This window comes from Blennius ocellaris (genome assembly GCF_963422515.1).
Source record: "Blennius ocellaris genome assembly, chromosome: 5".
In the NCBI taxonomy this organism is placed as follows: Eukaryota; Metazoa; Chordata; class Actinopteri; order Blenniiformes; family Blenniidae; genus Blennius; species Blennius ocellaris.
The window spans coordinates 13,246,979-13,273,622 of NC_137654.1; the positions used below are offsets into that span (position 1 = coordinate 13,246,979).

At 43.1% G+C, this 26,644-nt stretch overlaps 4 protein-coding genes across 5 annotated transcripts in view; 2 read left to right on the plus strand and 2 right to left on the minus strand.

Moving 5' to 3' along the window:
* Nucleotides 1-275: 275 nt before the first annotated feature.
* b3gnt7l (UDP-GlcNAc:betaGal beta-1,3-N-acetylglucosaminyltransferase 7, like) lies at nucleotides 276-2,327 on the minus strand. The gene has a single exon (XM_080496230.1). The coding sequence runs from the start codon at nucleotides 2,077-2,079 to the stop codon at nucleotides 844-846; it is 1,236 nt and encodes a 411-aa protein (XP_080352356.1). The 5' UTR covers nucleotides 2,080-2,327; the 3' UTR covers nucleotides 276-843.
* A 2,384-nt stretch (nucleotides 2,328-4,711) lies between these two features.
* Nucleotides 4,712-10,842, plus strand: cUnh1orf174 (chromosome Un C1orf174 homolog). Of its 2 annotated transcripts, none has more exons than XM_080497409.1 (4): nucleotides 4,712-4,939; nucleotides 7,612-7,683; nucleotides 8,122-8,490; nucleotides 9,166-10,842. In XM_080497409.1, exons 1-4 carry the CDS (start codon nucleotides 4,928-4,930, stop codon nucleotides 9,280-9,282), a joined length of 570 nt encoding a protein of 189 aa, XP_080353535.1. In that variant the 5' UTR covers nucleotides 4,712-4,927; the 3' UTR covers nucleotides 9,283-10,842. The 2 variants fall into 2 exon arrangements, with proteins under 2 accessions (XP_080353535.1, XP_080353536.1); XM_080497410.1 differs by lacking the exon at nucleotides 4,712-4,939 and adding an exon at nucleotides 5,557-7,341.
* dffb (DNA fragmentation factor, beta polypeptide (caspase-activated DNase)) lies at nucleotides 9,957-14,892 on the minus strand (the record flags this gene model as incomplete). Its single annotated transcript, XM_080497408.1, has 7 exons — nucleotides 9,957-11,106; nucleotides 11,197-11,297; nucleotides 12,055-12,228; nucleotides 12,720-12,799; nucleotides 13,297-13,482; nucleotides 13,674-13,800; nucleotides 14,770-14,892. 7 exons carry the CDS (start codon nucleotides 14,890-14,892, stop codon nucleotides 10,887-10,889), a joined length of 1,011 nt encoding a protein of 336 aa, XP_080353534.1. The 3' UTR covers nucleotides 9,957-10,886.
* A 579-nt stretch (nucleotides 14,893-15,471) lies between these two features.
* The window catches only part of nphp4 (nephronophthisis 4), a gene marked incomplete at its 5' end in the record, with an annotated part of 183,363 nt that continues 172,190 nt past the window's right edge, over nucleotides 15,472-26,644 (plus strand). Inside the window, 2 exons of the mRNA XM_080496857.1 lie at nucleotides 15,472-15,651; nucleotides 15,919-16,056. Coding sequence (XP_080352983.1) covers nucleotides 15,472-15,651; nucleotides 15,919-16,056 — 318 coding nt within the window. The remainder of the gene's footprint in view (nucleotides 15,652-15,918; nucleotides 16,057-26,644) is intronic.

The window sequence follows — 26,644 nt, forward strand, 5'->3', positions numbered from 1 at the left end:
GTGTGTGTGTGTGTGTGTGTGTGTGTGTGTGTGTGTGTTTCTCATAAATAGTGCATTGGGTCATATTTTATTGCGTTTTGATGTAAATGATGTGTCTAAATAATGATGCTAGCATCAAATGTCTATTTTTCTCTGCCCGAGCAACTGTATTTGGAATATCAATCTATATTAAAAAGAAGGGATGTAGTTTCGCCTTAACCAACCAGTCTTGTAAACAGATGTGAGTGGACACTTGTCTAGAAACACAACAGGCTTTATAGGCCCACAGGCCTCAAAACACGCTTTTAATATCCAATCTATTGTTGCAGAAACATCAAATACTGCTGCAGTCATTCAGTATTTACAAAGCCACCAGGGATCTTCATGTTTATTTACACTATTATACAGAAATGACTCTGTAAATCATACACATTGAATTAAAAAAATGTAAAACAATATATTAAGTTAAGAAAAACTAATCATTTCTTCCTTTTTTTGTTGTTTTTTACAATTTCACAACGAAAATGCTGCTGTATAATGCACTGTTAAATCCAAGGAGTTCTCTAAGCAGTCACAATGAAATCCTGGTTAAAAAAAAAAAAAAGTCAAGTAGTTATTAATGCCTGCGGGGGTACACAATTTCCGACAAATAGACAGATCATGGCACTGGAGATCAGAAACCTGGAGGGCTGTGTAGTAGTGGTTTTTAAATAAACTTCAAACCCTGAAATGGAGAGGTGCGCAGTAGGAATTCAAATATGAGACTGGAGATTCAACAAAATGAGTGAACTTCATCATGTGTGATCATTGAACAGGTCTACTGTGCAGCTTTGGTGTGTGTGTGTGTGTGTGTGTGTGTGTCCATCATAAGGAGAACCTCTGCGCGCACACCAGGTCCTTGCTGTGCACCACGTTCCACATCTTCAGCAGCTCCTGCGCGCTCAGTTTGTGCACCACGATGAGGTTTTTGTAAAAGCATGGCTCGCTGTTCATGGAGCTCACCCTGCGTCTGGTGATGCCGAATGTCCTGAAACCCGGGTGCAGCTCCGGGGACAGGTGGAGCTTCTGCAGGCACATCCCCAGAAACACGTCGTCGATGGGGTACAATTCCAGGTCCTCCGACACCACGAAGAGCCTCCGGGCCAGCGGGGAGGACATCAGAAACCCCCCTCCTCCTACATAAGGGGGGTATGGCTTGTCGTACAACTCTTTGGGGATGTAGTATTTGCTCTGCCGGTTCCGGATGGGGATCGCTTTGGAGATGGTGTCCCCCACGAACAGCCCGGCCTCTTTCTGCTCCTCCACCTTGAAGCCGATGAGCTCGAGCAGATTGTGCGTGTTCACGAACACGTCGTCGTCTCCTTTGAATATAAACTGCACACCGGGGCAGTAGATGTCGAACCACTTGAGGAAGTTGACCTCTTTCAGGGTCAGGTTGAAAAATGTGTCCATGAAGTCCCACTGCAGGATGTCCTTGAAGATCTGGTCCTCGTACTCGATCAGTTTCTGGAGGTTTTTGATATCTTTGCCGGTGTTGGGGCTCCCTACTAGAAACAACGTTTTAATAGTCTTTCCATCCACGGTTTGCTCCTTGCCCCAGGTTTTACGCACAGCCTCGCGTCGGTCGTGCTGCTCGATAACAGACTTGACCACCATGAGGAGGTGGACGTCTCCGTCCGCGCATTTCTCCGGGTGGTTGATGAGCATGGGGAAATACCTGCAGTGTCTATGCAGAACAAACTGGTGAAATCTCGGGTCCAGACGCCGGAACCAGTCCTGGGTCCTCACCGACGAATCCTCGCTGCAGTTGAGAACCTGCGCGTCCCAGGTGGCCGACGTCCTGTTGGACACCCGCTGAGTGTCCGACTCTTTTCTCGACGCGGGGGACTCGGCGCTTCCCAAACTACTTTTACTGACTTCTTTTTTGAAAGAAAAACACTCTGAGCCGCACCAACCCGCCGCTCTCAAGTGTTTAAGTCCCACTGCGTCCTTCTCCGACAGTCTCAGTTTGTGGATCATGAGAAAGGACGCAAAGACCAAGGAGAGGCTCAGCAGGGGTTTCAGCAAACCGACCCGCTTTCTCCTAAAAAAGTGATCCATGGCTGTCACTGCCTTGTCCGGGGACCCTCTAATTCAGGATGTTTTGCCTTCATAGTTCTTCACAACTGTGCGCCCGACCGGAGTCCATCACCGCCGTCCATTCTGACTGGGGCTGGATGCGTAAAAGCGCGCACTCTGCACCGGCTCCAGGACGAGTTGTGCCCATGACTGGGCCCAGTGGAGTTACACATCTCCCCTCGGTGCGGAAAAGCGATGCAGCATGCCAGAAGGCTTCTTCTCCGTCCCTTGTCAGCACACAGACTGGAGAGCTGCTACAGGATAGCACCTCCTCACCCCCCACCTGCCACATATATCTCCACCCACCAATGATCCGCGATGATCTCATTTCTCACACGCTCAAACAAGGATCCAACTTAAAAAAACAAACAAACAAAAAACCCGCTTTATAATCAAGAATTTGGGATTGCAATCATCACAACAAACAAATACACTTTAATTACATGTTTAGACAAAAACAACAGCACACAGCAAGAGCTTTTAATCACACAAATACCGTTTTATTGGAAACACTTTGCTCGCGCAAAAGTTAAAACGACAACAGTTTCGGAAATGATGACAGATTTTATTTTATTCAGCAACCCAGCCAAGAGTTTACATATTGAAAGACCACTCTTTCTGTAAAGTTGCACTCAGTTTTTCAGCATTTCTTGGCAGGTTTCCAACCTGCACTGACTGCCTTCTCTGTTTCGCGCAAATGTTGGGGCTCTCAGCATTCCCTGACTTCTTGGTGGGGAGGATGCTTGTAGTTGAATTTTGAAGTTTAACATCAATCACAGGCTTACTTATTTGTAGTTTGCCATACTTATGAAATGAGATGTGGGTGGGCTCCAACTTTTGCTTATCAGTGGCACTGTGCCCCTCTAAACGATACTGGTGGTGAAATGAAAAGAAGTGAAATCTAAATTCACTCTATTCATTCTATATTACATGGCAAGTACACAGTTGTATACAGATGCAATTTCAAATGGAAAACACTGTTATTGAAACTGTTGCTGCACTACAGTTGGCTTTGCTCCTGCTTTGATTGTTTTTAGCATTTAAAAAGAGTTTTATTGTTTGCATTTTATGCTATTAAGAGTTTATGCTTATTGGTACTGGTTGTTTTGAAAGTGCTTCATGAAAAAAGTTGAGTTGAGGTTACATACAAGGTCAGCAGGTCGATGTCAATGTCCAATAATTAGAAACATCGACGATAAATATCTATCCAACTATATTTTTTCATGCTTCATGATATTGTACACAAATGCAAATAGTACCTCTTTGTAGTTAATCATCAAATATACTGAGTGTCTGAAATCATTCTTTATTAATATGAAACATCCAGAACCCTGAGGTCATTAGGAAGAGGTTTATAAAATGTTCTCGGAGTCAGAAGAAACAAGGTGAATCAACTTTTAGTTCCTACGCTTCTCATCTGAGGAACAAAGTTCCTGAACACCTGAAGACTGCTGACACACTCACTACCTTTAAATCAGGACTAAAACATTTATATTTGCTCTCAAATCAACAACAGACTCTTATTCTATTACCCTTTTCTTTAAAATGTTCTTACTGTTCTATGTTGTTTTTAACCCTTTAATTCACATTACGCAATTATGAAATTAATTGCATTCATTTTTGAAGTGATGCAGTGAAGAGCTTCTTCCGCTCATGTAGGAATTCATTATTTCTGTGTTGGTTGCAGAGAGTGAGTCTGTTGTTTGCGAAGGAACCTGGAATGGTGGGGTTCTCTGACCAGAGGACATAATATTTGGACAGAAGAGCAAAGTAAAGTCGATCCAATGAAAAGGATGAGTGTGTGAGAGAGAATGTGACAGGTTTGAAAGTAATTGCTTAAGATTAAGATTGTTTAAGATTAAGATTCTTATTCGCTGCGATTAATGTATTTACTTTATTTTTTTGGAAAACACCATGAATGACCTTGTGTCTGAATGATGCTCCATAAACACATTTGCCTTACCTTTGCTTCATTATAAGGTGCCTTAAAATTGGAATATATATATATATATATATATATATATAAATTCCTTCTGGGATTCTCTTCTATTCTATTAAGCGAACAGAAGGGGGAGATACGAAGAGGTCTGCCGCCCTCTGGAGGTCATTTAGAGAACTGCAGCAGAGCTCTCGCTGTGTCCTTAAACGGCCCCTAAAGATGAGGCTTCTCTCAACACACCAATGTGAAAGCAGATGTAAAAATTCGTCAAATTGTTGGAAATAATTGTTTAAAAAATTAATGGAGTAATATAAAAAAACAAAAAAAGTGAAGCTATATGTTGGTGTGCTTGGGGAAGCTGTAATAAAAAAAGAGATAAGAAACAAACAAGTGATGGATGACCTATTTGCGAACACATTTGCATTTTTTTCTCCTTTTTTTTTTCGAGCGTAAAAGAGGAATTGTGTACCGAAGCGTGGGAACTGCGGGGAGGATCTGACGCTGTGCCCGCTGCTCAGAGGACGTTTCCCGGACACGTCCACCTCTTCGCCCACCGCTCGGAGCACTTCTCTTCCGCCACAAGCTATCGCTCGGAAGACGCCCCTCCACCCTTGCTACCTCCTCCCCCACAGCCCGCGGCTCGGAGGACCACCCCCCCGCCCCCCGGTCTATTCCACCACCACACACGCTGTAACCTCCGGCTGAACCTCCGGCTGAGCCGCCCTCTCTCGCAGGCAGGAAACGCTCCGCGGCGGCCCGGAGCAGCGACCAGACCAACCTATCAGGATATAATCGGCAGTCTTCACCGTCAGCCGCTCGGAGCCTACCCCGCTTCGATACGCGCATAACCTCGTGATTAATCTTGGAGATAATCCCGCGCCGCGCCGCTCAATGATCCACACGGTGAGTGAGTGAACCAGCCGGCTAGTGGCGTTAGCACGGGGGAGCTGAGGCGGTTAAACGAGTTCCTATCGTCAGTGTGGCTACAGACGAGGCTCTGGTCTTTTTTTGTTGTTGTTTATCCCCCCCCCCATCCCCATGTGGGGCTCGTTTCTGGTACCGGAGACTCCCCGGGGCGGCCGCTCCATTCACCCACACCGCCCGGTGATATTCACCGCTGAAAGCTAAGTTAGCACCGGGGAAGGGTTAAGAGGCGAAAACGATTCATCCCCGCTGGCCGCAATGTCGGACATACCAACCTAATGTTGCTCATTTGAGAGGAAAATGATTATCTGCAGGGTTTTTAGTCCTGTCTGGTGTGTTGAGGGGAGTTTGGTTATAGGGGGTAAACAAGGGGCGCCTCCCGAGAGGGGGGCTTTCTCGTGGAGGTCGGCACAGATCCAGGATCAGATTGAACTGCAGAAACTTTGCTCAGATAAGTCTAAAGTCTTTAACTCTCCAGCATGTTGATCGGCCTTTTGTTACGTCGAAGTTTGAAGCGAGGCACGTGCTCGGTTCAAGTGGTCTGGTTAAAGTGGAAAGAATTCAAGATTATTCCAAATAATCTGGACCGACAGATCGTTTGGATCTGTTTTAAAATCTCCAGATGCTGTTTGGCATCTGGACAGGTGTCTTAAATAGTCCCAACATCTACATCTGATAAAAAGAATCTGTGTCTCCAGTTTAACGAACACAGCTCTGTTTATTATTAATCCTAGTCCAAAGACCAACTGCAGTTCAAAAAAACCAGGCCTTGTCTGTAGTTTACCTGTAAATAAATCTCTTCATGGGGAAAGTTACTTTCATTTTAGCTTTTTCTTTAAAGCTATAACACTTCTCTTTTCTGATTAAAAAAATAAAACAAAAGCACACTATTTTGGCAGAACACTAAGCTCCATGTGGCGATTATGCAGCAACAATGGAATTGTGGACACTTTTTAGTTTGTTTAAAAGCATTTTAGTTGTGAAATACATTATAATTTTGGCCAATGTTATGCCTTCTGACAATTTGTCTTTGTATATCAATAACATTCAGGTTTTGCCAAAATGCCAATTGAGTTTTAAAATGAAAATATTTCAATAAGTGCTTTATCAAGCTGAAGATGACATTAAATGGATTAACATTGCATGTCCATCCTATTGTGACTTCTAAAGTGGTTTCTGGTGGAAAACTGGAGACATTTTAAGCAACAGAGGTAGAATACAAAAAGTTACTTAAGACTCGGCTTCATCATCATTCCTATGTGACCATGATGGAACAAAATGTTATTCTCAGTGTACACAACCAACAAGTCAAAAAAAGAAAAAGAATTCTAATTGTGTGTTAAAAGTTCTACATAGTAAATACACTAAGAAATATCCCAATACAATTTTATTAATCATTCAGACAAATCAACTCAAATACGTACATGGAAATAAAACATATAGGACATGGATGCTGGAAACGATGTAATTAGCATGCTGGACCACCAGTTCACGCTATTGGTTGAGTTTGTATATGCTATACTACCTTAGAGCCTTTTTCAAAAAAAGATGCAAGTGGAATTGGTGGTAGATTTTGTGCAAATGATTTCATTGTTGAATGCCAACGTTGTACAAACACATTTATTTACATATTGATTAGAAAGGAACCATCGCAGCAGTACCATTAAATGCATCATTAGTAAAAACATGGTTCAAAACCATTGCACCAGCCATGAAAACGTTGCGTAACTACTTGATAAACAGTCTAAAAATAAACCTGAGCCATGTGTTGAGCACAGACCGTTCTCTTGCTGAGCTCAATAATAAAGAAAGATGTATTCATAATTGGCTTCACAGTCTTCAAAAGTGGGATTTTAACCTGAACACAAATATATATATTTTTGTAAACATGTCCACAAACTCCTACCTCATTGACTTTAACACAGAGATTTTCATGTGTGTTGGTGTTTTGTCTGCACACTTCGATTTATCTCCTCTGTGGTGCCACTTTTCACATTTCTCTGAAATCCTTTTTGTGTCCCAATAAATCCTGGACGACTCCTCCTCCGCGGCCACACAGTTTCTGCTGCTTGTGGCGAAGTGTGTAAGATTTCGAGGTCCTGCCGCGTCTGTCATTGTTTCACCAGGCGGCTGCGCAGGTCCGCTGACAACAAATCACTCCCAGGAAGTTCAGATAATATTCGAGACGACGTCCTGAAATGTAGACATGGAAAATCACCTTTGATATCTGCAGCAAATGTCAAGACGGAGCTGGGACTCGAACCAACGGTGTTTTCAAATCGTCTTCCTCGAGCACCGCCCAGTTCATCTGGCAAGTGCAGGGACCGAATATTTAGAGTTTAGTTTCTGTCAGGAGTTTCTACTCTCAACTCAAACAAGATGTGAGTGATTATCGAACTCGCATGGAAACGTAGATTAAAAAAGAAAGAAAAAAAACCATCTGTTTGTTTGTGTCCAACTGGAAAAATGCATTTGAGCACATATGCATCTTAAACTGGCTTTTCAGGAATTCGGTCACACTCTGGTTTTATATAGAATCTGGGTATGAGCTTGTGTGCTCAGCAGGAGTCCGCTGGTATTGTGACAGCCGCCTCCCTGCTGACTCCAATGATCACAAGGTAGTAAACACACCACATGATGCTGCTTTGCAGATGGAGGGCCAACTTGATAACGTGAAGCCCAGAAAGAGGAGGAACAACTCCGAGGCCAGAAGTTCCCGAAAGGTTGGTGTCGCTTGTTTGCGTGAAGCCGAGCAGGGAATTCAAACACGAGCTAATGTACTTGTATTGATCCAGTGTTTCATGATTACCACGGAAATGAAAACTTTACATGTAAGGGGAACATTTCTGATTAGTGACTGTCTAATGACTTATATCTTCACCATTTTTGCATTTTTCACCACAATCACCATATGCTTTGACAGGCGAGTTTTTCAGAATAGTAATCTTTGTGCCTTTTACATTTACACGCCATCGTCTGGAAGACGTGTCGAGACACATTTCTTCTCGCATACGGCTAAACTGAGCGAGCCCGTACGACAAGAAGGAGCTCGTATGTTTACATTGTTACTGTTCCCTTCATGGATGGACGGTCGCGGTACAAAAACACAGCAGACGTGTTGTGGCTCCCCGTCCACCGCGCTTGTCCACTCTCTGCTCCAGGCCGCCGCCAGCGGGAGGTGCGTGCGAAGTCCGAAGAGGCACTCGGCGGCCGAGGGCTCCTCCTCGGCGGCGGACGGCTGCAGGAGGTCGGCCGACCCACCGGAGAGGATCTCCCGGATCAGCTGCGAGTGCCACCTGTCCGCCGGCAGGAGGAGGTGCTCGGCGTCGCCGGAGCTGGGAGGCCGCGACGGGAAAGAGAACGAGCTGAGGGCGGGCCCGGAAGGAGAGCGAAGCAACAACACGAGGGACAAACGGGAGCCCGAGCGCATGGATTGCGAAGAGCGAGGGAAGATCGTCTTCTTCCCCGACGACGACAGCAACGAGATTCTCCCAGTGGAGCAGTTCTTTGGGAACTTGGACACTCTACAGGTGAGGCGCTCGGGTTGAATTCACCATTATTCACATCGCTTTCAGTGTTTCTATATTAAATGTTGGGAGAGTCTGTGCTGCTGCCATCTCAGCTTTTCCATGGTAGAAGTGAGTTTAACGCACTTTTAACTGAGGCGTTCACTTCCTGGTCACCTTCACACCCTCGTTAAACTGACATGTTATGCCTCTTTTTCAGCGCCGCTGACATGCAGGCAGAACTGTGTCAGTGGTACTGAGCTGTCCAGTTCTGTCCCGTTTGAAAAGAAGACTATGAAGTCATTTTGAAACAATCCCAAGACTATGCTTCAAAGTCTAAGATTTAACACTAAAAAGTTATTGAGACAATACGGGAATTCTGTGGACCACCGTTTTATTGGTGAAGCCGCTTCTTACTGACTTCGAGACACAAACATGAGTGGAAAAGATGATTTTGTCTTTTGAACTACCCGCGGAATTAGTTCTTCGTGCATGTCTCAGGAATGTTGCATAAACTCCGGCTGACGTTTGCATTATGATCCGCCTGAAGTTCAACTGCTTGTTGCTTGATCGATTAATGAACGTAAGGCAGTCACTTTGACATCCGAAGTCAAGCGACACCTTTGGAAACTGCTGAGCTCGATGCTTCACGTCTCTTTACTTCTCATCAATTCTTTTAAACTCTCTCCACCCCATCAGGACTTCCCTCAGAGGTCGTCGGCAGCGTGTCCCAGCAGCCACCGGGAGCACAGGCGCCGACATTACTACGCCCCAGAGGACAGCGACGACGACGAGGCGACGGGGGCGGGCACTTAAGAGGAGAACCGCGCCGGACGCAAAACCGACTTCCACGCTCCCACGTCCAAGACTTTGCTTTCAGTCACCAGCTGAAATGAACCCCCCCCCCCTCCCCCTCCCCCGAGTTACGGTGATGAATGTCCACGATGCAAGCGCCTTACCAATAGCCTTGCAGACAAGCCAGCCTCACATGGGAGTATTCTCCCCATAAAACCGAGAAACTCCAGCGTCAACGAAACCGTCCGAAGTGACCCGCTTCCCATCCGACCAGGACCAAGAAAAAAAATGCACATCAATGCCAAATGGTTTCCTTCCTTCACCGCCACACCAGTGGGTGCCACGACTGCAAGTTTAACCGTCGTACGTTAAATACGGCCTCTTGTGAGCACGCTGAAGTGTTGCTTCAGTTTATTTATTACTGGACATGTTCCTCACATCGTATTGGTTCTAATAGAAGTGGTCTTACCTGGTGGGGGGGTTGTGCAGATGACAGCACTTTAAACCAATCTGTCCATGCTTCAGAGGGCAGCTTTGCAAGATTGAGATTTGCCGTGCGAGATGCCAAAGAGTGCTGGATTAGAGTTACTACCTATACAAGAGCTAATCTCCCGCCACAGTTTGTGAAAACAAATCCGCGTGCACGTCGAAACGGCAGCAGCGTCAGTGTTGAAGGATGGAGCTCACGCCAAAGAGCAGTTCGGAACACATTTTAATGTCATTGTTAAGAAAAAAAAAGAGGAATGTCACGTCAGCAGTTTTTCTGCACTCGAGTCATATTTCACCAAGTGTCCCAACGCAGCTTTGCGTCTTCAGGCTGTTGTTTTTCCGCAGCGTATGTATAAAACAGACTGCGTATAAAAATGGACCATATCGCTCACCTGTCAGGCAACGACGGAGCCGCCGAGTGGCGAGCGAGATAAGCCCCGCCCGCTTATCCACCTTGAATTAAGAGACTGAGTCCTTCACTCAGCGGCGTCCCGATCCCGACACAACACATGTGATTGGTTCAAACGGCGGATTTGACCTGAGGAGTTCTAACCACTAGTCCATCTTTATACGCAGCCTGTGGTTTTCTGTCTGGCAGCTTTTCAAACATACAAATACTGTGTGTGTGTGTATATATATATACATATATGTAATCCATGCAGCTCATCTTGCCTGCTCAGATTCTTAATTGGTGGGGCTTTGAAATCACCAGTGATTAACTTAAAAGTCTGACTTTATAAATGTAATCCTGCCATCTAACTTAGAGGGTAATACAGTAATTGCACTAGCTAACTGTAGTATGTTTGTATATAGCCGAGAGTTTTGACCATCCATGAATATTTTTGCATTTTAAAGAGATTCTCACTGCCTTATTTAAGCAACATACATCTTCATATCCTATGCAACATTTTGAGAGGACAGATGCATCATTTTCATAAAAAAAAAAAAAAAAGTTCTGTGCCAACATATGGGGAAAACGAAAAACTTTTTCATGATTGAAGTGGAATCATTAAAAAAAATATATATATAAGTGTACAAGAAGTGGCTCATAAAGCAGATTATCGTAATGTGTTTGAAATTAAAAATGCCAATTGAGGTAAAAATGTGAAATCCAGTTTGTGTTTGAAGTCAACATGCTAAGTGCGGCGTCTCTTCGGTTTCGATTCGCTGGAGAAGATTTTTTCGGCGTCGCACGAAAGGCCGTGCGCTCCTTTCTTGTGGCAGACGACGTGAACCAGCTTGAGGTTTTCCCTGGTGAACAGCAGCTGGTAGAAGTAGTCCAGGTTGATGCTGCTGCTCTTGCGGTTCTGCAGTGCGTCCAGCAAGGCGGGAATGATGGTCCGTCTCTTCTCGATCCTGCTCGGGGGGGGGGGGGGGGGGGGGGGGAAGAAAGTGTCAAAGCAGAAATGTCTTGCGTAACATTTCAAAAAGTGTCTTTCAGCCGACCTGTGGTCCAGGTTCCAGGTGCTGAACACGATCCTGCTCTCTCGGCTGCCGTACGGGTTGATGGAGTGAAGAGACGGACACGACTTCTCGTCAAATGATCCCTGAGCGAGGCCGTTACGAAGCGAGGCCGTTACGAAAAGAAGAGGAGGGGGGAAGTTGGTGCAGATAATGCAACTCCTCAAATTGGTTACTATCTCTTTGTGGTTAAATGGACTTGAACTCAAAACTACAAGAGGCGTCCAAACTACCAAACGATCATTTTCAGGATTTTAATCTTGAAATCCTCTGAATCAATCAATCAATCAAACTTTATTTCTATAGCCCTTTACAATCACCCAGTGGTATCCAAAGTGCTTTACAACAAAGCTATAAAAACAATACATTAAGAAATAAATACGAGAATAATACAGTTCTGAATCAGTTCGTCGGCCACATGGAGCCCAATTTTATCTCGAGCGAGACAAACCAGTAAAATAGTGCCACGATAGCTTTTTAACTTAAACTAAAGTTTTTTTTTGTTGTGCACAGTATATGTGATGAAAGCATATTTTCACAAAACGCAACAGTTTCTCCTGAATATGACTACAAACTCAACATAAAGGCAATTTTAACGATGCCTTCTGGTGCAAAATAAAGTGAAATGTCCACACAAAAAAACCTAAACTTCTATAGCTGTTGCATTATGCATGTGAGGCGTCAACCTGGGTTTTATGTGTCCGCGACTGTGAAGAAATGTGTCTTACTTTGAAATTTTAACAATTTGCTTGGTAGTTTTCAGGCGGAATTCGAGACTCTTGTATGGTTTTTTTTTTGGCTCACGGGTCTTATGTTTGAACTCGTCCAGTGTCTGTGGCCTACCTGGCAGGTGAACCATCCCTCCTGGGTGCAGAGGCGCTCCGACTCCTTTTCAGTCCGGTCAAAGTAGCAGCCGTTGTAATTTGCTTCCTTCAACATTTCTGTGAAACACTTGGAGGCTTTCAGGAGCTCGGCCCTGACTCTCGCTTTCTCTGCAGTTCTGGTGGCCTCGTTGACCTGAGGACGCACAAAAGGAACGGCTATTTAACTTTACAATATTATGTCAGTTTCTTAAATGAGGAGGAATCGTAAAATGACTTGACACAGCTAGTGAGTTTAAGTATATTTAGAGTTCTGACTACTTTTTGGCTTTAGTTCCTGGAACAACCAATAATGTAATAACTTGTCAATAATCTAATAAGTTATCACATTAAACATGTCCCTCATAGCTTGGATTTACAAAGTATTTGTGAAAAAAAAAAAACACCTTCATATACATCTATAAAATCTCCTGACATATTCCCGTTTGTTTTTTACAGAACAATTTAGTTTCTCATTCTACAAGCTGAATGATGTGGTGTATCGGTGTCTCAAAGCTAAAAAAAAAAGTCATTTTTGTACTTTCACAATGCCTACTTCACCTAAAGAAGCTGAATCTGTAATTTAACCAAAAATCTTTTTCACACAGTTTCTTCAGCAAAGTATCCGAGTACTTATTGAGTATTTACCTCTTTCATGTAGCTTCGTATCCTGCTTTGACAGTTGAACTTCATGTAGGCAGACTTGGTTTTGAATCGAACATCAACACCTGAAATTAGATGCAACAAATTCGTTCAACGGGAGCTTTGCTTCAAAATCCAACTCACGTTTGAGCGCTGGTCATCAGACCAAATTTGACTCTCGCGTATTTGAAGAGAAATGTGTGCATGTTCTGTTGCTTTAAATTCTGTTTTTGCACCAACAAAAGCTTGCGTTTAGCCTGACGTGTTGAGATTAGACGAGACGTTCCGCCGCTGAGATAACGCACATGACGCCACCCCGTCATCGAAGGTGCGAAGCAGTTCAAGGTGCTTTACAGATGAGCTAAAAATGTACATGCGTCTTAACCTGCTATATTATGAGTCACTATTTAACACCGATCGGGAGAGCTGCAAAACATTCTCTCTTCCCTAACTGTGTTCACCCCTATGCTGTCATAGTATATTGCATACTTCTCATAACTGCAAGATCGTTCGATAACTCAAAAACTCCCAGACGCTTGTTCTGATCCCATTCTTTCCCACGGATTTACATTGCAGTTTGTACCTGTAAACCAGGCCTTGTCGTCCTCTCGGCTCTCCATCTCTGACCTGTCGTCCAGGTTCCGAAGCAGGTCGCTCAGGATTTTGCGCTTCTTTGAAGATTTCTCATCGCAGAGCAACTCCTTCGCTGCGTCGATCAGGCTGTCCGCATGGCGGTCTGTGTTCAGGAGCTGGCCGATGTCACAGACAACTAGAAGGACACACACACACACACACACACACACACACACACACACACACACACACACACACACACACACACACACACACACACACACACACACACACACACACACACACGTGAGGATCAGTCAGCAATGCGACTGAGAAAGGACACGCCTGTCTTCATTTCTGCTATGCGTCTGAGGTGGATTCCTGTACCTCCGCTCCACGTCTGGCCTTGAGACAGAAGCACGAGTTCGGTGTCGTCGGGTAGAGTCAAGAAGAAGTCCTCTGTCACCACTGTCCCGTCCTCATACAAACAAACCTGAGCCCCAGAGGAGGGCACCTATAACAACGAAACACATATCCGATGTTTATGCACAGGTTAAGACGACCCCCCCCCCCCCCCCCTCCTTTTTTTTATTTTTAAACTTTGCTATATTTTGTGTTCAGAGTGCTCAGGCATGTTGACAAAAGACGGTATGTTTTATCTTATAAATGTGACACGGTCTTCAGCTTAAAATTATACATTTGTCTCTTTGATAAGAAACAGTAATATTGCTTTTTTTGACAATCACTGATTGCCACTGGAAGCCTTGTTATGTGAAGTTCCATGTTACCTCTGGTCATACCTGGATTTCCTGCAAATACTCCACTTTTCTCCCACAGTCCCAAAACATGCACACGAGGTCCATTATCAGTTTTCCATGGACTGTAGATGTGAATGTGAGTCCATGTAATCGTCTGCCTCTCTTTGTTTGCCCTATGATGCACTCTTGACCTGTTCAGGATGTGTCCTGCCTGCACCCACAATTACCTGGGATCAGCTCCAGCACCTTGAAGACGGTTCGGTGTCTTTATACGTTTTTGTGCTCCAAGTACACGATTTATGTCTAGTAAAGTGTAGTACAATGATCCCAAAACTATTTCCTGGTGGTATAATGAAAGACACTTGGTACATAGACGAACTGTGAGTGAATAAGCAACTTTTCTCTGATGCTTTGGGACAAAATTACACTCTACTTCAAGACGTGTTTCATATGATCGAGTAGTTGTCCACGACAGTGCAGATAAAGACGGTAACAAGGAAATTATTCAATTTCTTCAGTTTGTGCTGAAGATCCTTTGTCATAGAGGGACTTTATGAACCTCTGCATTTCATGGAAACAGATAAAACCTGCTGCCTCTTGTCAGTATGTGTCTGCATGTAATGGATCATCTGGATCGATCGTACTGAACAAAATAAACAGTTGTTTGCTTCTCGATTACCTCCGAGCAGCATTATTACTTTACGATGTTTACAAACGCGGCTCACCTGCAGCAACTTGCATCCCTTTTTTAGTAGCTCCTTCATATCTTTTGCTGCCACTCCATACTTTTTGTTTTCGCTGAAACCTCTAATTTTAAAAGGTTTACTCTTGTTAAAAAGCCTGAACATTTTCCTGTTTGTACATACCGCTTCCTCCTTTCTCTTCCTGTCTGGGTGGCAAGGAGCAGTGAGATCGTGCTGCTGCCCCCTGCTGGTCCTCTCTAAATACAACCTGGACCCGCAATCACTGTCCGCACGCTGTATGTAAATATGTATTAATTAATTTGTTTCTTTGCGTGTTTGTTTTGTTTTTGTAGTCCTGTGTGACACGCGTTTGGAAAGACCGGACCGACGTAGCAACGTGAGCATTGCCATAGCAACTGAAGCAGCCTCGAGGAAAGTACCAAAGCAAAGGGGGTGTGCGAGCATACGGAGCAGCCTTAAAATCTCGCCCAAGCGTTTAGTTGTTTAACGTATGATTTTAAAGAAAGAGTTCTATAGCAGAATGTAGTTAATGCTAGTTTTATTAATTGTATTATAGCTCGAAGTTTCCGTAGAATTACTTGTATTTTTGGCACCTTCCCGGGGATTGCGTTGTAAAATCCTATTTCAATATGGCGGCCTGGGGTTTGAAAATCCAAACTGGTAGGAAATGATCATTAATGCTGTTCTGTTCCAGCGGTGTCCTCGATTTATGCGTCTTTTGGCATGGTGAATAAGGAACACAGAGCGTCCTGTATGGCGAACGGCTGGGGAGAGGTGTTTGAGAGAAACAGGCGGGTTCCTCCGCCCAGTCAGACCGTTCGTCAGGCTGTGGAGAACCACTTGAACCGGACCCAGGGATTCCAGCTCAGCCTTCACCGGGTCACTGCAGCCCACCTCCCGCAGGTGATCACCAGCAGTTTACACACACGGAGGTCATGGCAGCAAGTCCATACAATCCTGAAGCTTTCAGATTTTCGCAAGCTTTACATCACTGATTTTGTACTGTCGGCTTGTGCCATAGAAATCAAAGATGATTGAACTTTACAGGGGCTATTTTAGATATCTCTTCTTTTCCTCGTTTATATTAAAGAAGTTAGACATTGTTTATCTTGGGGCTTTAAACGTTGACAAATACGATTTCAGATGCATGTCTGCCTTGTTCACCTACAGGAGATTTCTACTGGGGAGCAAACTGTGACCTTTCAGCTGCGAGTGACACTATTTGAGAGAAATCACCAGTATTTCTTTGGGAAAACATGGAAAAGCTCACCACAGAAGATGAAAAACAACAGGATTTTCTTCAATGAGGTACAACTTACACTGAAATGAGACCAGACCTGGATAGTGATTCACTGAGTGTCTCATGCTGTCTTGATATGCAGTGGATTGATGATTGTATAGTGAAATCATCGCTCATTCAGACATATATTCCGTTCATTCCACTCAGACATTGTTTAATTAAAACCAATCAACTACCTTGAAATTAGGAGCCATGATTAGACTTGGCTTGGCTGCCGGTCTAGACACAACAAAGTTTAATTAAATAAGAAGTGCTTCCTACTTCAATTTCATTTTTCTTTAAGTCAAGTTGAAGAAATGCACAGAGGTGTGTTAGGAAAACTTTGAAAACTTGCACCCAGAGTATGAAAGGGTCCACATATTTAAAAAAATAAATGAATAAGTGCAGCGATCTAAATAGAAAGAACACATATTATTATCATACATGAACATAGGAGTTCTACTACTTGATTTAAAGATTTCCTACTCAAACTCATTGTGGCTCCGATTGTTAAAGAGAGGTCTGTTACACTGTAAATGGTGTAAGCAAAACATCCAGATTGTTGTTGTTTTTTTTCATTGATTCAGATGCCTTATTGCAGACATGATCACTCAAACCACTGGCAGAAAGTTCCATGGAACAACACAAGCATAATTTTCACGTGAAGTCAGATGCGTCATAGCCTTTTTTAGACGACTGATTTATTGGTTAGTATTCCCTCAGATCATGGCACGGGTAGGAATTCTGCAAATACACATTTGTCAGATGTTGTGTGGTCAAATGCAAGTAATACAATTCACTTGTAGTATTGGAAGGATACGGTAGGGGCCAGGCAATAGCTTGAGATGTGACGTAAACTGCTATAGCCAATGTGTCAACCACAGCAGCCATAAAAGTAGAAAATTACTTGCATCAAGCATTTCACTGTCATTGCCCTCTGTCGCTCACTGTAGCCAAGCATCAGTCATGCTGCTTGTGCTGTAATATTTCGTGACTCAAAGTGGAAGCAGTGTGAAGTCCACATGCTGTAAACCTGTCTTTTCTAGATCCAGCATGGCAGCTGGCATTTGTAGATGAGATTTAATCAACTCATGTAAGTGTAAGCCGAGGTTGCAACAGTCTGATTATAGGAGTGTTGAGAAAAGGCCTCACGAAACATTCGTAATTAGCTTAGTATTAATTTGCACTTAAAAGCATTTTTCACAGTCTCAAATTACGGTCATTGGAGCACAATGTCCTCTCGGTGCGTTTTCATCTCAGTCTTATTAGAATTGTAGCCGTTTGCACAACAGACGGGATCAAAATCGGTTGACTCTCAGGCAAAGCAAACTTGTGTGCTCACAGCTGCAGCTCAAGTGGACAATAACTAACACAACTCCTGCTGTAACTGGGATACGAAATGTAATTATTGCCAGTTCAGCAGCCTGATTAAGGCTGGATTATAATGAAAAACTCTGCACACAGGCAACCATAAAGCTTGAAATGGTTTATTTCATAAACTAGAGTGTTTTCCTCCTGCAAATTTCTGGTTGGTTATTGGGAGTCATCAGTGATAATCAGGGGGATATTGCTGTGTTAAAGACTTACTTAATCAGTTTACATTTTGAGGTATTGTAAAACCATCCTGTTGTGCTGCAGCATCTCTATATTAAGGATTCAGTGTGTGGGATTTAGTGACACCGAGATAGCAGAAAACAAACTGAGCACTGCTCCCTTCCTTATCCTCCTCGCTCTCTTTAAGCCTTTATGACAAGGATTTCAATCAGACAGACATTTGGCCAAAACTGGCCTGCAAGGTTTTATTTAGAGTAAAAGACGTAAGACAACACTGACCCAAAAGATTTGTGATGCTGTGGTGAACGTGAGATAACGAATAGCTCGAAAAGTAGCATGAGAATCACATGCATGCAGATTGCTGCAGCAGGACTTCACGTACATTAACATGAATAGAAATGCTGTGGATCTGACATATTTGAGTGGTTTTATAAAATTAACCACAACAATAAGGCATATGTGCAATTTTACAGAGAAAAAAAAAATTCCAAACTTTTACCAGCCAGAAATAGAGGTTATGTTTTTAATGTATTTTGGACTAGGATGCATAGTTAAACAGAACATCATGTTGAAAATGCACATTAATTTCTTTAGAATAAGAGAAATCTCAGATTTGTGAAAAATATATCTAATTAAAGGCTGTCTCAAGAGTAACAGGCATAAAACAACACTGAGACTTTTGGACCAGAAAGTATCACGGGATTTATGTCGAGACTGGAGTAAATTTTAGGGACTAATTCTGAAACATTTTACAAAAACATAGACTCTTTCGAAACTTATTTTTTCGCCTCATTCAAGAGAGGCTTTATTCCCAACAGAGAGGTTTGGCTGAGGCTCTGTGAATTTCCACAATTAAAATTTCATGTCACTACAAGCAGAGGTTTCGACAAATTGAATCCAATGAGGCTTACTTGTGAACATAATGAATACTGAGCCTGACAGTTTAATGCCCATCGTACTCATTAGGTGATCGAACAAGTAAATGCACAATTATTTAATGAGGTTAAAAATTGCTTTTGCTGCAGCTGTAAATACATGTTGTTGTTTTTTTCTTCTCCACTGACAAAATCACTTTGGACTGAAGTGCTTGTTGTGAGCCTGAAGTACAGCTCCTCTTGTGATGTGATAATTCTACTTAAGTTTCCTCGTGTCATCAGTTTCCACACCATTTCAGTGTTTATATGCTGATTGTTTTGCTGAAAGCAGTGCATGCCGGCTACATTATATTGACAAACAGTAGGCCATTAGGACATCAGTCCTATATGGTTTGTCTGGGGTTATTATGTGTACTTACTGTAGCATTTATTGTAATTTAACACACTCTTTAGGGAGTGGTTATCTCTGTGCTCCCCTGAAGAAACAAATGAAAAGAGTTGAGTGTTTATTGACTGAGGATCGGATTTGTAGTTTTGCTTTTAGGCGTGAGTTAGTGCAGGTGCAGTCAGAAGGAGCAGCTGCACACAAAGACTGCTGCCTCACTTTGCTGCACTCTTTTCATTTCTTTTCCTTTTTTTTTTTGCCAACAACTGAGTCTTTTCTTCTCTGTAATCATCATTAGACAAAGGGAACAAAGCAACAAATTTTTTTTGGTATCAAATGATGCTGTGAGAGATGTACTCTTTGAAAGTCATGCTTTGATGATGAAATTTCCAATTACCTATTGAAAATGCTAAAGAGAACGCTGTAACAATGAAGGACTTGAGATACAAAAGATAACATATTCGACACTGATATTGAAATGCGCCGCGAGCCAGATTATCTTCATCGTATCCATGCGGTTGGAAATAAGTTCTTTTGTTAAGTTCGGTGCTGTGTGGACTGCGCCCATGCAGCTTGAGAGGCGGGGGGTGGGTGGGGGCTTGTTGCATGCACGTACAGTCGGCGCTCTCAAGCAACTCTTCATTTTCTCTGTGCAGGCTCGGGCTCTTGTCAGAGTACGTAGTCCCATTTTCCAAACCTTCAGCGGTTGATGCCGTTGACTGGGTGTCGGGTATCTCGGCGCTGCTTGAATATACTGTGCATGTCATTTTTGATCTGGAACGGTGTGTTTGAAAAGCTGAAAGTCAATCTTCAATCTATCTGCTGGCCGACGGCATCATACATGCAATTGAAAGAAAAGTGAGGAAGCTCACTTAGAATGCATGTGTGTGAATGAGAAGGCGGCAGGTGAGTTCACGTACATTCAGTGCAATGGACAGTGTAGAAATGAACAGTGCAGACAGGATGGAGTGTATGGAGTGTCATGTGTTAAGGAAGGATTGAAGGAAAAGTGAAAAGGAGAGCAGACCATCTGCTGTGACAACCCATCCATCCATCTATCCAAATATACATTTTCATTGCAGTTCTGGAGTTTTGCATTGCCTTGAGGCATTTTCCTTCTTAAATGTAAAATACTAGCAACTTTACAGGAGCTTATAACACACTGAAAATAAAAATAAATGTGAATCAAGTAAGTTATGGGATGTTTTGAAGTCTCATCAAACATTTCTCATCAGAGATTGAATTTTTGAGGATGCCAAAAAGAGCTGTAGTGAATACACACAAAACAAAGTGAAGAACAATGAGTTCAGCTGTGGTTTTGTTGGGCCTCAACAATTGTCTATTTGTTTATTTAATTGGTTATTTGATGGATGAAAACAATAAGTACATCTCTGGAGTCGTATTTATTCACTGTGGTCTGTGTGCAATTGCAGACCAAGATTTATTTTCTGATCAAGTTTGACTTGGTCACATTTATTGTTTCTCATTTTGAGAGCATATACAGGGAGTTCTGAGGAAATCAGGCCACTGCGCCTTAAAATGACAGTGCCATCCATCCATCCATCTTATACATTGATTTATCTAACCAGTCCATCACAGGGCCTCACACAACTGACAGTCATAAAAGGTCATGTTCACAAAATAACACCAGCCTTTGGAGTTGATTTGTGCTAAACTTATTTTCTCTGTGATAATCAGTTGCAGAGGACTGCGTCCTCCCATGTCGAGTTGTAGAAGTCACACTCCTGTGCAGTAGAACGGGCATATTTGAGACTTTCCCATTTTCATTTCCCTCTGTCCTAAATCCCTTGTGCCAACACGTAGTCTCAGACATAAGCCCGTTTTGTTGAGAAATATTTGGAGGGAGAAAAGGAACAAGGAGTCCTGCAACAGATGGTCTGACCTCCTCGGGGCCTCCGAGAAGTGGCAAGTTCTCTTGTATCCTTGGAGCAACCCACCTGTGCAAAGCTGCACTTCACGCTGGAAGAAAACTGTTTGTACCTGTGCCTGAGGGGAGGAGGAGTTACAGATTAAAGTGAAGCCTTTGCCTCTCCGTGTTCATCCTTCGTCCTTGCATTTTGGAATGTAATCCCTTTCAGGTGGAAATGATGTCCAGCGGCTCAATGTTCTCTCTTTTACTTTGGTCATGAAGATCTGCTCAGTTGCTAAGGAAGGCTGGCCACATCTTGCAGTCTGAACTTTCACTAAATTAATTTTTTTTTTTTTTTTTTGGTGTGTGTGTGCGTGAAGGGGCTATCATTAGTGAAGTAGAAAATATATCCCTGTGAAGTGTGGAGAAATCCAGCGCTGTGTTTACCATCTCTTCCAAGTCATTTTGTTATTTCTGAGCAGATATCTGGGAAGCAGCTGGATGTCTCTTTTCTCTCCGAGTCAAACATCTGAAGGTCTCTGTACATCCTGGTTGGAGGCCGGTCACCCACTGTTTTATGATCGTGTCAGAGCAATGTGGAGCTCCTCAGTAGCTTCCCATTTTGAAGCTGCCTCATCGGCTTCCTGTGTGTGCTGCTCCACAAGATGTTTTGAGAAACTCTCGTAACAGGAAGAATACTGCGAGCTGTGGCTGGCTGATTAATGCATACTGTTGCATAAGTCTTTGTACAGAGACACCAATGTGTCACAGCCATGGCACATTCTGATATCTGCTCTTGTCACCATCTGTTTCTCCCCTTTCCCCTGCTTGATGTTTTTTTGATCGAACAATCACTGGAAGCGCGTGGCCCTATACTTTGATCCAGTGAAACAGTCGTACCCTGTATAGAATAGACCTCTGTTGGAAGCCTAATAAGCATCTAAATCACATTATCCATCCAGTGTAATGATATCAAGCACAACACATCCTATCAGGATGATAAAGTGGGCCTGGCTCTCTCTGTGTCATACAGTGAGATCTGCACTAGCCTTTTTTCATTTTTAAAAATAATGTTCTATTGGATTTGGCCTGATGCACTCGCATTCATGCTGTTGTTTATGAATGGAGAATTGCTCTTTGATATCCAAATGATGTTAGAAGAGAGGAGGAATTGGGATTCTCTCATAAGTTACAGGAGCGCAGTGGAAATTGCCCCCGCCACCCCCCACCCCCCACCCCTCCTCTCTCTCAGTCACCCATGATGGATTGGTTTTAATCTTGGGTGAAATGCGAAGATGCACAGTGATTAAAGGGAGGAGCAGAGAGCTTGGACGAAATGTGTTTTCTAGCTTTGTGCGCACCTTGTCTGCATGGCACCCTAACGATGGTGCTGTCATTTGCTTTGTGTGTCAGTCTGCTTTTGCAAGTTGTTAAATTTTTTTAAGGTGTCAAGTCAAATGTATTGGGATGGCTCCATGGGCTTGTGAAAGCCTTAATGATTATTTGTTTCATGGCTTGTAAAGTATTTTCAGGATTTTTAAATGGTCAATTTTCTTCTGATCACAAACAAACAAACACATTTGCCCGTTGGTAAAACTTTCTTGAACACCTTTTTTTTTTGTGATGTCATAAGTCCTTCTTTTTGGTTTTATAGAAAAAAGACACAGCTCCAAATCGGTATGTCTTTTAACAGCCATATTACACTCACAATTCCCCACAAATTGTTGTTTTTCTCAAAATATGACCGAAGATTGTTCAGATGACTCTTCTCGAGGGTCACTCTCCAGAGGCAGTGAAAGCAGTTGCCAACAGAGGGCAATGTTGCGCTGCAGACGTACAGGCACAGGAGTCCAGAGGCTGGAGGAGGCAAAGCGAAATGTGCATCTTTCTGCATTGTCTCTCAGTGTGATCACTTCATTTGAACTCCCTGCCTTCACAGGGAGCCAGCGGTTTCTTCTCATATGTGCAACATTATCAGGCCGACAGCTGGGCTTCGGGAGAAAAGGCCAAGTTTGTTCATGTCCGTGCAACCTCTGTTTTTCTTGGTCCTCATTTTGGCAATGCACGGACCAAACTGGGAACAAAACAAGCACACACACACACACACACACACACACACACACACACACACACACACACACACACACACACACACACACACACACACACACACACACACTCTCTTAATTTTTTTCTGTTCGTTACTCTCTTTAATAATCTTATCCACATGTTCAAGCCGAGCCAGCTAAAATCTAAAAGACCCCCACAGCAGGGTGGACCGTTATGTGTTAGATCCCTACAGTGTGATTAAAAACAATATGCTTCAGCAGCACGCACAGCTTTACGACATGACTTCAAAGAATCTTGCAGCAAAAGAAGATTTGTCGATGGGAAAGTATTCCAACATCAGTCGTGCAATTCTTCCACTTTTGTTTCTTGAATGTTTGTACTCTGAAGAACAACCCAGTTTCAAAGAGATGAATCCCACACGGTTCAAACTTAAGCTGGGAGTAATGAACACACGGCAGCCTTCACCACGGCACGAGTTTCTGTTTCTTACAACATACAGTGGCCTGCCAAATTTAAGCTGTCAGTGTTGCAACAAAGCTACAGTTAAAACCCTCATCCCTCCTTCTTTCGCCTCGCTCTCTCTAAAAGCAGAGACGTACTCCAGAAAGGTTGGCTCAGCCGAAGAACAACTTGTCTTTGAAGTCTGCCATGGTGGTAGTTGTTGTTGTTGTTGTTGCTGCTTTGCGTTGCGCACGGTGGTTCGCAGTCCACCGCGTATGATTGCACACATGATTCGCAGACTATTCAACCGTGGACATTTGGCTGTCACACAGGAGGAAGTCGTGCCCTTTTCCCCTTGTGTTCAGGTAGAAGGTGAGACGGCTGCACGCCGGTGTCAACATTTCTGAGAGGAGAGTAGCCATGACAGGATCAATTATGTTCCTTCCTGTTGATTTCTGTAAGTGAACAGATGTAATGGTAAAAGACCAGCTGATTCAACCTGAACCATTCAGTTCCTCTGGGAGTATTCTGTTTGAATCGTTGTCCTCTCCATTAAGGATTTCAGAGCTGATTCTCAGGATTTTTGTTGTTCAAATAACAAGTAGTCAACCTTTTTTTTTTCTGCTATTGAAGTATTCTGTTGTATTTGTATGTTAAGTTGCTGTTTTTATGGACGCTTTTAAGATGCTTTTAAGAGAAAAAAAAACTGCAAATCTAGCTTTTTGCAACAGTCACTCAAATCAAAACAAAAAAGTAATTGAACGTGTGAATGGATTAAAATCTGCAAATTCCTTTAAATTAGCTGTAACATGTATGGGCTTTTAATTCTCAGCGTCTTTCCACTGTTCTCTGGGGAATAGGTATAATTGATGCCATCATCTATATTTCATTGATACTCATCCATAATTCTGTAAATAATAGAGGGACATGTGGTAAAGTCAATTAAGTCGCTTGTCGTGAAACAACTGTTGCTTCACGCTCTGCACCGACTGTCTCCATTCACCGTGCTGAAGTTAGCCCACTCTCTTTAGCCCACACATTTTTAACTGCTGTTCACCATAACTGCAGTCCACAGATTGGAAACGGTGTACTCGCGCACATTAGCAGATGTTTAGATGGGAGGAAAGGTAATTGAACAGCAGGAAGTCCGAGAAAGCCCAACCTTGAGAATGAACAGGGCTGAGATGTTGATGGAGGGCACTTCAGCTCAAACCTGGTGGCAACCGGTGCCAATCTTTTGGTGCTTAACTTAGATATTTCCATCAGATGTAATTAGCAGTTGAGTGGAAATCGTGACATTGTTTTCATTAAGCAGATGTCCACCCACACAGGTGATTTCTTCCTCTCGAGTTGCACTCTTATTAAGCACCATGTCTTCGAGCAGCAGATACAAGTTGCAGACTTTTAACTTGTAATGGAGAATAACCTTTATGTGCTTTTTATCTTAATGATCACTGAAAGTAACACTGTGGCTGATGAGTACTTGGCTCATTTGCTCATATTGGACCCATAGTATTTGTTCACCGGTGCCATTTTTATAATCTGTAATCCCCAATCAATGACCTTAAAATTTAATGAGCATTGATGGATGGATCATATTTAGTGTTAAAGTTGTAGCTGAACATCTTTTTTTGTTGTTGTTATTGTTAACCATATTACGAAATACATTTTTGTCACACAAAATGTGTTTATACAACTCGTTTTTTCCATTAAAACAAGTTGACTGAAAGGCATCAGAAGAAATAATCATCACAAATGTTCATATTTCTGTCCCCCACTACACTCCACATTAACTGCACAACACACCACACCACCCCCTGACCAATCCACCCACCACCACCAGCAACATCTCACATTCGCTCTTTTCTTTTGACAGCATGTCTTTCAAGTCCGATATCAGATTTGTCCGCATTGATATGATTGATTGTTCTGGTTTATTAATCCCTGCTGATGATCGTCCCTTGTACCAGGTTAGTCACACTGCAGAGACAATAACAACAATATTGACCTTCATACTGGAGAGCACTTTGTTTCCCATTACTTCAGCACACACACACACACGCACACGCACACGCACACACACACACACACACACACACACACACACACACACACACACACACACACACACACACACACACACACACACACACACACACACACACACACACACACACACACACACACCCTCCTCCTTTCAGTTCAGCGGTGTCCTGTTGACTCAACTCAAATACTCTGAGAAGTCACTGACATGTAAAAATGATAAGCCATCGTATGCCTTTGTTTGCTTCTCTCTGTTGTCAGACAGCGGCCCTCTGCAAGACCAGTTCGCTGTCATTTATGTTTTCTTTGCAGCTCAGTGGGCAGTGGCAGGAGGCAGAGGCTTAGCACACACCGAAAAGGACTTTACTGGAGTTTTGGAGTGAGAGCCAAAGGCAGGATACTTTTACTTTTCATCGTCTGCCAGAGAGTATATTGATCTCATAGTTGACATGATAATCTTTGAGATACTTTTGTCAAATTTTGGTTCACATTATTGCAACTTTTTGAGACATGGGTTTGTTTTGGTAGCTATATTGATGGCAACCTTCAGAGTCAGAAATCAAGAGGCAAAGTGTGGAGCAAGCCTCACCTTAGAACCGCCAGAAAGCTTTACAAGTAGAACACGCTTTCTGCAGAATACCTTCTCCCAGCATCTTTTTCCATGTAATTTTTGAGGAGGAGTTGTGTTGAAAATAAAATGAGTTAAGGACGGAACTCAAGTCTGGTTTCTGCAAAGGTTTCTCCCTGTTAGAGGGAGTTTTTCCTCCGTCCTCTGTCGCAAATAAACCTGCTTGCTCATGTGGATATGTTGGGCTTTTCTATTTTCTCCTTTAAATGGTAAATGGTAAAAATGGTCTAGATTTATATAGCGCTTTCTAACCACACTGAGGTGTCGGAATGACTGTGTTGTATTTAAAAATGTTTTTTTAATTAAAAAAAAAGAAAAAAGAACGGAGCTCAATAGAGATTATGGTGAATTTTCCCAAATACCCACGTTTAGGGCTACTCACTTATTCTTCTTAGATGAAACATACATAGGTCTTCCACTAACACTAGCCATCACCTAAGCGCTTGCTCCTCACACTTTGATATTCTCGTGTGTCTCCAGGTGTGTCAAGGTGTCCCTCTATTGTGCTTTTCCTGCGGGTTCCTCTCAAAGGCCCTCTTGGCCATGAGCTCAGCTGGGATCATTATCGTGTGGCCATTCTAACCCTACTTTCACTGTTTTATCTCCTCTATCGGCTTCGGCCCTGTTTGTTTACAAAGCCCCTCATTACACATTCTTCCTGGCCACCAAATCTACCGGATGCCCCTCAGGCTCTTGTTGATGAGCAATTTCTGCTTCAGTCCCTTGGTCAACCTCCAGGTTTCAGAACCAT